Raw genomic sequence first — 9,947 nt, forward strand, 5'->3', positions numbered from 1 at the left:
ACATAATACTTTGGGGAAGATCTCTGACATGCGTTTTAATAGAAGCAAAATGTAAAAAATTCTTTTTGATTCCTTTCTAACTGCTTTTATAGTTAGATGTAAATGTTATGATGGAATCAACTGCGTTTTGGTTTTGTTTGTTTAACAGTAGTTCATCTGTTACAGATCATTCTAGAAATAAGATATTGACAACTATTTCCCCGAAGAATTGAATAAAAACCATGGTTTGAGTTTTTTTCTGAGTTTTAGAGCTTTTATTTTCCAGAAACATACTTTTCCAAAGCATACTTAGGCTGCGCTCACTTTCACTGCAGCTCTCTGTCATTGATTTGCACAGAAATTTTCTGAGTGTTCTCATCTAAGTAACATTACTTCATCAAACCATATCAAGGCAAAATTCGGACCTTTGCCTTTGGTTTGGGGGAAATTTATCAGCTTTTGCAGTGGAAGCTACAGGGTTTTTATGAATAACTCTTAAACAAAGAAAAGTTATAATCCTTGTTTCCAGTTTTACACATAACAGTATAATAATAATCAGTAATTCATCATCTCTCTTTATATAATTTCATTTTTGAGAAATCATCAAGAAATCCTTGGGTGATACCTAACAACACAGTTTATATTCAAGGAATTGTTTGCTTTGTAACATGACTCATCATCCCTTCTAAGCCTCTAATAATTATAAGGTCTGGGGTTCTTGTCATTTAAATATTTTTAATTGTCTAGGTTTCCCTCTCACATGAGGATAATCCATTTCTTCACTCGTAACTATGTTAAACCTGAATTCATGTAACTCACTCTTGTGACCAGAGCACCTGAAATTTTCATATAACTCTGAACTCATATAGTTCATACTTTTTACAGAATTTTTGAACTTGATTCATTTCAATATCTGAATCTAGTGAAGCGGTCACTCAAAGTGAAACAAATTGGCATATATGTGGATATGAGTACGTATGTGTGCATGTATGTGCATGGCTGGCTGTATGCCACACCTAGAAGACGTGGTCTCATAGGGCTTCAGCAGTCATTTTCTTCCTCTAAGGCTAGTAAGGCTTCCTGCGAACACCTGGTAGGAAAAATAGAGGACTGACATTAGAGGACCCCAAGTTCTAACATGTATTTTTGCAGATTTCAGCAAGTCACGTGCATGGGAGCACGTGTTTGGTAACCATCACCTCTGACGTGTTTGGTAACCATCACCTCTGACGTGTTTGGTAACCATCACCTCTGACGTGTTTGGTAACCATCACCTCTGACGTGTTTGGTAACCATCACCTCTGACGTGTTTGGTAACCATCACCTCTGACGTGTTCGGTAACCATCACCTCTGACGTGTCCCAACTTACTCTAACCTTCTGCTCTTATTAGATGCCTGTCTCATGCAAAGTATAATGTAGCTGCAGAAAACTTTAGTAGAATTTCAGGGGGAGTAATTGCAGATGAAACTTTAAAGAGAGCAGTTTATTTTCCTCTGAAAGAAGAATGGAGCTTTAGTGAAGCTAAATGCATCCCATCAGTAATCTTGAAATTTAAAATCAAAGTTAAGGATGCCCTTGTTTATAACAGTACCAAGAAGATTCTTACAAAGTGAAACTTACTTCAATTTCATAGATTCTCTTCAGTATTTTCTTTTATTCAGCTATTTCAAATGCTATTAAAATCGTAATTTTAATTTTTAGTCAGAGAAGCTAAGTTTTACTCCTTATTTGTATAAGTATTCTGTGCAAACAGTGTCCAAATTAGTTTGTCTGGATGAAAACAAACGCAGAACGTCAATGGTCTAGAATTGCTACCAGCCCTTGTTCAGTTTGGTAAGTCTGTTAGATCCCCAAACTTTGCTTTGAGAGAGAGCCATCTTGCTGTGAGGAATATGGAAACAGGCTCTGTATTAAGACAAATTAATTCTCTCTCAAGAAACAAAAGTGGAAGGACAGGATGAAGATAAGGACTGAAGGAGAAAACTGGCTTGTTGAGAGTTCTGTGACACTTTGTGGGAGGTTCTTATGTGTTGCTTGTAAAGATTGTGTACGTTTTGTCATTTATATGACAAAGATTTTTCGTATCTATTTAAGTTATTGTGAAATACTGCAAGTGCATTTGAATAAAACATTTCTATTGTCTGGCATTCATTTGCCTGAGGTTTTATGCAAGTGTAGAGAGGAAATGTTATATGCAAGGAAGAGTTTATCTGATTTTTGTGTTAAGCGCATTATTGACAATTTTCACGCTCCTTGGCAGCGTTGTGAAAGTGCAGTTCTCCATCTCCAAGAGCTTTTGCAAGATGGGGTTTAGGCTGAAGCAGTCGGTGGCGGTGCTACATAGAATCCCACTCTACGTGAGTCACAAAAATAAGCGTATGGGATGTTAAGGTTAGTAGACTGCTGTACTGTGAGTTGTCAAATAAAAAGCTTAATGCAGATTAGGTGACGAGAGCTTGTAGCGCAGCCTTTCTTTTAGCTAAGGTTTTAGCTTTGGCTCCTCTGTCAGGTTTTCCCTTTCAGTGGCAGAGAAATGGGCATGATACACTGGAAGAATATATGGAGATTTAATTAGTGGGTGTATTGGGATTACCCTGGGCTGGTAATATATTGTGCTTTTTAGGTTTTCAAATGCATGTAAAAGCCCAGTGAAAAATGTATAAAGTAATACAAATGGCAGACAGTCCTTTCTGAAAGGTACGTTGCATTCCCCAAAACATTCCAGCCAACGTTCAGCAACACAGAAGCACATTCAACATTTAGGGGGTGTTTCTGTAGGAATCTTGCACATCGAGTCCGAGCCTTTAAGCAAACACTTAAAAGTTAATAGACGTATGCCAGGTAAGTATAGAAATAAAATCATTGAAAGCATCAGTGTCCTTTATCCTGCTGCTTTTTCTAGCATTTATTCTAATGGTGGTTTTAAAAGCTGTATGAGTTGCCTAATAAGTAAATAACAAGCTTCTCAGAGGAAAAGCGTGTGGTCTGTTGTTTTGAAGTTCTTGATAAAATGAGTGCAATGTGGTTGCCAAGGATATTTGCCAGAAGTAAAGTTTTATGTATTTAGAGGAGGTGGAAGGAAAAATGAATGTTTAAAATAAAGTTATTGCAGTGTGTTTGGCTTTAAGTCCTAACTAACTTATTAGATATCAAAACAGGTTTTTATTTACTTACTTCTAAATTGCCTGATGGCTGCTAATGGTTTCATCTTCCCCTTCCCTGTGAAACTGCAGATAAGAAGGTACTCTCTTATTTTACATAATGCCATATCTATTTTCATATTAAAAAAACCTAGGTCTAAAAAATTTCTTCCTCAAAGCAAAACAAAACAAAAAAAATGATTAGGATTTCTTTTTTCTCCATTATTTTTTAAAATCTGTTTTTGCTGAGCAGTACAGGCAGGCTTTTTTGTGCAATTGCGTTCTGCCTCTTCTATTTGATAAGAAAAAAGTTAAAACACACACGTGCAAAGAGGAAAGAAACCCCATTTTACTTGCTGAAAAGTAGAGTACATACAAATACCAAGAAATTTACATGAAATTACTGTAGCCACAGTAGCAGCAGTATGTATTTAGATAGTGGTTTTCCTATTTTGCAAACTTCTGTCCTGGACTTTACTACTGAACAAAAATAATACTATTTTTTCTGTTTTTTTGAATGTACAGTGATGATGACCGCCTACTCTAGATTTGATCATTTTCTGTGGCAGAATCATTTTTCTTATATATGTTTTATCTCTTCATATCTAAAAGGCAATACACAATACAATACCCTAACTCCAATTTGAATTGTAAATAATTTAAAAATACAATAATTTTACATTGGCTGTGTTTTCACATGTACACAAAAAAGCCACTGGTTATTGCTACTTTGGTGTTCTCTAAGGCAGTTATTTCAAAAATGAGATCTGTATTTTAAATGCATATGTTGAAGATCATGCAAGAAACAGTGTGCATGTAGATAGCTGAGGTTTTATTCTCAGAAATGTGAAAAAAGGAGTGGATGCAACTGTTAAACAACTGAAAATGATAAATTATCTGACAGTTTACTTTAGACACTAATGGAGCCTTTAAAGCTTTTAAAATGACGGAAATTTCCCCAACTTGAGTGATTCATAGGCTTATTTTTGTTAGAGAGGTTGGTCATATAGCTGGCAGTGCTCCTTTCGTGTGACTCTTGCAAACTACTGTACCCTGTGAGCTGAGTGAAAAGCTGTTAGAGTTGTGTGAAGGATACGACAACATCACTCCAGAAGATTAGAGAAATTCCCAGTTGTACATGTATACAACTTCTCCACACTTTTTTTTTTTACTTTTAGTTGTTGACATAACCCTCAAACAAAACGTGCTTCTGTTGTGATGCGCTTTAGAACTGTATCTTGCTCTGCGTGAACTGTGCTTCTCTTCATGGGCCGCTGATTTCCGTTTGCTGCATCCTGGTGTGTACACGCTCCAGTGTGGTCTGTTTGGTCCGCAGGATGACATACAGCATATTTTTATTATATTGCACTCTCTAAAACAACACAGATTGCAGAATACCCTTTAGTCACTCAGTGTCAAGTCTAATGAAATTCGTATTTAGCATCGACTATTTTCCTTTCAAATGTTTTGACAGTAGTCATCTCTGTTAAGTGCTTTCCGTATTAGGCTCCCGTAGCTTGGCCGTAACCCGAGCTGTGTTGTGTTTCAGTGTGTTGTCTGCTGACCTAGAGAACACTTGCATTAGCTGCATTGATCAATCCACATCACATCTCATCATTTAGGAGACAATTAATACTGCAGCGTAAAGACTCCCCAGAGCATTTTCTTAGAGCCGGATTGCTTTACACACAAACCACAGGAGCTGGTTGCAAAAGGGGGAGGAAGCCAAGTAGGGGATAAAAAAAAAAAGGGATTAAAAAAAGCTTCATCTAGGAACCAAGTTTCATTCTCTGTGATGACTTCCACTTAAGTCATTCAAGCTCCCCTTTTTTATGCAGTTTGGGGGGAAAAGAATGTATCACTATGGTTATATATAATAATTTTGAAGTTGATTTCTTGAAACGATGCTACAACAGGTCACATGAATGTTCTAACAGTCTTGCTCTTGATAAATGTGCATTCGATTGTGATAATTATATAACTTGCTTTGAGTGTAATAATTTTAACTTTATACATCAAAGATTATGAACCTGACAGCTTTTGAAATACTGATTGACATGTTTTAATTCTAATTTTAATTATTTTTAAATAGCACATTTTAATAGAGAAAAAAATGTTTGTTTCTTGTTTTGACAGATTTGCTGTAGAGTTTCTTCCACAAAGTTAGATTTCAGTATTGCCTGATACTGTTTCTCAAGAAAAAACTCTTTGAAAGATTTTAAGTGTACATGAATATGTTAAGTTAATGAAGAGGCAGGGCTCTTAGTGTGCTGTTTCATCTTTAGGTAATGAAATATTTAATCTTAGAGATCATCCACAGAAGCAGAAAAGATACATTTACTAATAAATCCCGTTTTTTTCTTGCAAATGACTAAGTTTACTGTGCCATTCTCTGTTAAATTGTGTGTTGTAAGGAGTGTATCTTAAGGTGAATCAGTAACAGTAGGTAATAGTAAAGAAAGAAAATTGATAGGGAGAGGGTTTTAGGGAGGAGGTTAACTACCTCCCTGGTGTGTTTCTCTAATGTGTGCATTGCCTGGTATTCGGTGCAGGTGGTGCTGTGGTGAGGAGCCCAACTAACACGGGAACTTCATAAATCACTGCAAACATGTTGGTATTTACCACTTTATTACATTGGAGTTTTCCTTTATTTAGGTAGAATGAATGAATTTTTTTGTCAGAAAAGATTCATATATTATCATGTCAGTAGCATTTACTACAAATACATCAATGACAAAAAATTATATTATTTTTGTGGAGATTCCATGGTTCAAACTTTTTTATTTGCTTCCCTCCCTCTTATCTTGAAGCGTAATGCTTGCTGACATTGAATAGAGACGTGTACGTGGCATATCTTTGCATGGCAGGATTGTAATGTTTTCAGGAATACATTAATATCATGATAGTTCCTGTTATGATTTTCTTCTGTTAGGAGAACTGTTATACTGCTATTTGAAGGTAAAAACATGGTGATGAAAAATCATTAATTTGAGTGTGTTGGAAATGTACGGAATGTGTTTGTGGAGCTATGTACTACATGAAATTTCAAAGCAATTTTACTTGGACATGTAGGTTGTCTTGTTTTGGTATTTCTGCAGAACAAAAGTGGAAATTGCAATATTCCCTTTTAAATTTCAGTTTTTTCTCCAGCTACTGTTAGATCCTATTTTTCAAGTCAAAACTGATTTTGTGGACCCTGTGTAAGTGGTTTGATATGTGGAATACAGAATGTGGATTGTTTCAGTGCAGTGTCGTACTTGTATCCTTAGGATCGATACTGGGGGTTTTATTTTCTTTGTCCAGTGAGTATGTATCAAGCTGTAACCCAATATGTAAAAAAACATTTTTTGCTCTACAGTAAAGCCACACAAAATCATGTAAAACCACCCGAGTCACAAAAAAGAAGGAAAAAAAAAAAAAGTCTTTTTCCCTAATTCTGTGTCCATCTTTGGCCATCCTGTAGATGTTTTTAGTTAACAAATCAAATAAGTACCGGTGTGGTTTTTGTAACACAGACCAATTTTAGTTTGGAGAAGGGTTATGTGGCAATGTGGGCTTTGTCTAAGCCTTTCCGGAAAGTTATAACTAAAGCTGTGGTAGTTATTTAATGTTTGTTGATAATCTGCATAGAATTGCAAATTCAGTGAGGCAGTATATGATAGAGAAGATGAACGTGGCACATCAGCCTGTCTTTCTCCAGGCTACAGGGGTAGGCACTCTCATTCTGAGAGTCAGTGAAATTAAACGTGAGAGTAAGTGAAGGTGCTGTAAGAGAGAGGATGTTACAGCTGAGAGAAGAAGAATGTGCTTCAGTCTGAGGAGGAGGGTTAGGCACAGTGATACAGAGCAGAACAGAATGGGTGTAACTGATAACTGGGCAAAAACAGGATTACACTTTGCTGTAGAGTTCGGGAGTGAGTAATATGTTCAAAGTCTGTTTTTCTTAAGCATTTGTCCTATCTTTACAAACAAGTATGGTGGGAAAATGCCTCCTCCTCTGCTTCATTGCCACCAAAGGCCTAGTGTTCTAACACATAGACTAAATCTGTATTTTACCTATCACACCTGTTTGACAAGGCTATAGTATTTGCCCACGACCTTAGAACGTGGATGTCGAGATATCCTGCCTGAATGGTGTTCAGCATCACTCTAAACAGATGTTCTTGAAAGGCAGTTTTTGGGGTATTGACTACTACTTTGGTACAAGCTTTAGTAATTTCCAACTGCTGCATCCCGTTAAACCTACACTATCAGCATCGGCTTGGAAAGTTACGTGTTTGTAGGCTCTGCACAAACAGGAGATGTTTAAACCATTTTCAGGTCATCAGTATGCTACTGTTTGGAATTCTTTCGTTTGTATGCTTGTGGAGGTGTTGCCAGCTGGGATTGCAAGTTTGCTTTCGATTGTCGTCTTTATGCCATAATTTAAGCAGTTTGTGGAATCTTGAAGAATCCTGTTTATTCAGCTCAAACTCTGGTGTTTGCAGGTACTACAGAGCGGGTGTGTCTGATCCAGGGAACAGTTGAAGCACTAAATGCAGTTCATGGCTTCATTGCAGAGAAGATTCGAGAAATGCCTCAAAATGTGGCCAAGACAGAGCCTGTCAGCATTCTACAGCCTCAGACCACTGTTAATCCAGACCGCATCAAACAAGTGAGTTTTTGGTTGGGAATAGAGAGTCACAGCAGCTCCTTAGAAGTCTTAAAACTTTAAGGCTGCAAGGGGTCAACATAACATGTTCTTTAAGAAAATGTTATTTTACCATTTGATAATTTGCTGGTCCTCTTTTTCCTTGTACTGATGTGTTCCATGTTTCTCAGCAGTTCTTTTAGACAGTGTTTTAGAAGTTTCAGTGCCACGCTCCAATGTGTTTCTTTCATAAACTTTTCTTTGCTGTATAAGGTGATAGTACACTTCTAGGTTTTAGTTAAAGCTTGCTGAATTTTGATCTTAAAAGATAAACCTCACTGTAACTCTTTAGTGTTACTAAAAGTCACAGATTAACTTTTTATGTATTTTTTAACTTTTATGTATATAAAAAAGTACCAAAAAATATTAATCTTTTTTTTTTTAGACCCTGTAGTAAATACTTTAAAGTCTTACCTGTAAGAACTTGAAACTATAAAGATAATCTACTTGGGCTATTTTCTACAGTTTCATTTTGTCAGAGATTTTTTGGCATCTTTTTGCCTGTTTTACACCTACATAGACTTCAAAATCTATGGGCAATGCAAAATATATATTATTGGTCTAGTATTTTTTAGTTCATTACATTTTCCAGAACAATTTTAATTTAAAAAAAAAAAAAAATTGCCCAGTAAGGAGAATGTGAAATGTGTCATACAGGATTTAAAATTATTTTCCATTGTATTGAATGAGAAAACGACAAAGAAAGAAATGAGTGAACATTAGTAAATTTTTGTCTCTCTATCCTATGTAGGATAGATTTTAGTTTCTCACCTGTCCTATATGGGAAAAGATGTTTCGTCCTTCTGCACTAGGAAGATTCAGTGTCCTATAAAGTAACTTGGTAACTGTGTGCAATCGCTTCATTTTGTATGTACTGGCAGACACAGAATGCTTATTTGAAGATGTGTTTGGTCAGGATGAGTTTGGAACGATCAGACTGCTTTGGATGGATGAAACTGTGCTTATGCTATTGTATATGTTTTCTAATATTTTCTACTATATTACCTTTTTTCTGTATACGCGGTATTTTTACATAAAAATACTCTAGATAATTTATAATAAAATATTAAAAAGCCCCAATTTTATAAGATTAGTTTCTCAATTATTAGGCATGAAATTTATTGTGCCAGAGGTAGAGACAAAAAAACTGAAGCCATCTGTATTTTGAATGGCTTTTCTGCTCATAAAATGTTAGATTTTGTACCAATACTTCTTAACCCTATGGGAAATAAGTGTTCTCTATTACAATGAAAAGTGCCTTTTTCTTTTGCAATGAAATGAAGCTAATTTTTAAGTAATTCAGTAAGATTCTGAAAAACTAGATTACAGAGCTGTTTAGTGACATGCCTAAATACTTCCTGTCTTGTATCTGAGGTTGATACAGCTTGTCAACAATATTTCTTCAGAAACCTTATTTGTAAAGTTGATGAGGTTGGTTTTTTTTTTTTCCAAATTATTTTTTTTAGCTTTGTTGGTTGGTTTGGGGTTTGTTGGTTTTTTTAAATACAATTCCATGTTTGGAATGATAAATTAAATTCTGGAGGGATAGATTATGAACAGAGCTGCTACTAGTGAAATTAAGACGGAGACTAAATATAATGTATAACTTAGAAGACTTAGTAACTTGCTCTACATCTTAAAATTTTAATATATTATCAATTAAAATATATTACAAATTTTAATATATTATCAACACATACAGGTGCATGATAATAGGACCACAAATATTTTGAGATATGCATGTATGTACGGTAAGCAGTTTTAACCACAATAATTGTTTGATTTCTCTTTTAATGAAGCAACATCTCTCCATGATAAATTCCTACACTATAAATATTGACTCAAATCTAAAAGCCATTATTTTTAACAAGAAATTATTAGCTTAGTTCTTAGAGTTTGCAGTAATCTGTCCTCCAATGTCAGAATATCCTGTATCTGAATGAAAAACATAATACCTCTATTTACAAAATTCAAACATTTTATAACAGGTAATAGTGATCTAGAACTCCATTGTTGCTATTTATTTTTTAATGCAAGTTAGGTAACAATTTTAATAAAGTGAGTAGGATAATGTATAATACTTGTTCATTTTGAACTTAGCAAACAATAATACTTAGGAGTTACAATTTCTTGTTT

The 9,947-nt window shown here is 35.2% G+C and overlaps 1 protein-coding gene across 1 annotated transcript in view; it reads left to right on the forward strand.

The window, feature by feature from the left end:
* Positions 1-6,788: 6,788 nt before the first annotated feature.
* Positions 6,789-9,947, forward strand: part of NOVA1 (neuro-oncological ventral antigen 1) — a 37,986-nt gene continuing 34,827 nt past the window's right edge. Inside the window, exons 1-2 of the mRNA XM_010136643.1 lie at positions 6,789-6,873; positions 7,609-7,775. Coding sequence (XP_010134945.1) covers positions 6,789-6,873; positions 7,609-7,775 — 252 coding nt within the window. The remainder of the gene's footprint in view (positions 6,874-7,608; positions 7,776-9,947) is intronic.

The sequence above is a fragment of the Buceros rhinoceros genome, unplaced genomic scaffold (assembly GCF_000710305.1).
Source record: "Buceros rhinoceros silvestris isolate BGI_N320 unplaced genomic scaffold, ASM71030v1 scaffold2655, whole genome shotgun sequence".
Classification (NCBI taxonomy): Eukaryota; Metazoa; Chordata; class Aves; order Bucerotiformes; family Bucerotidae; genus Buceros; species Buceros rhinoceros.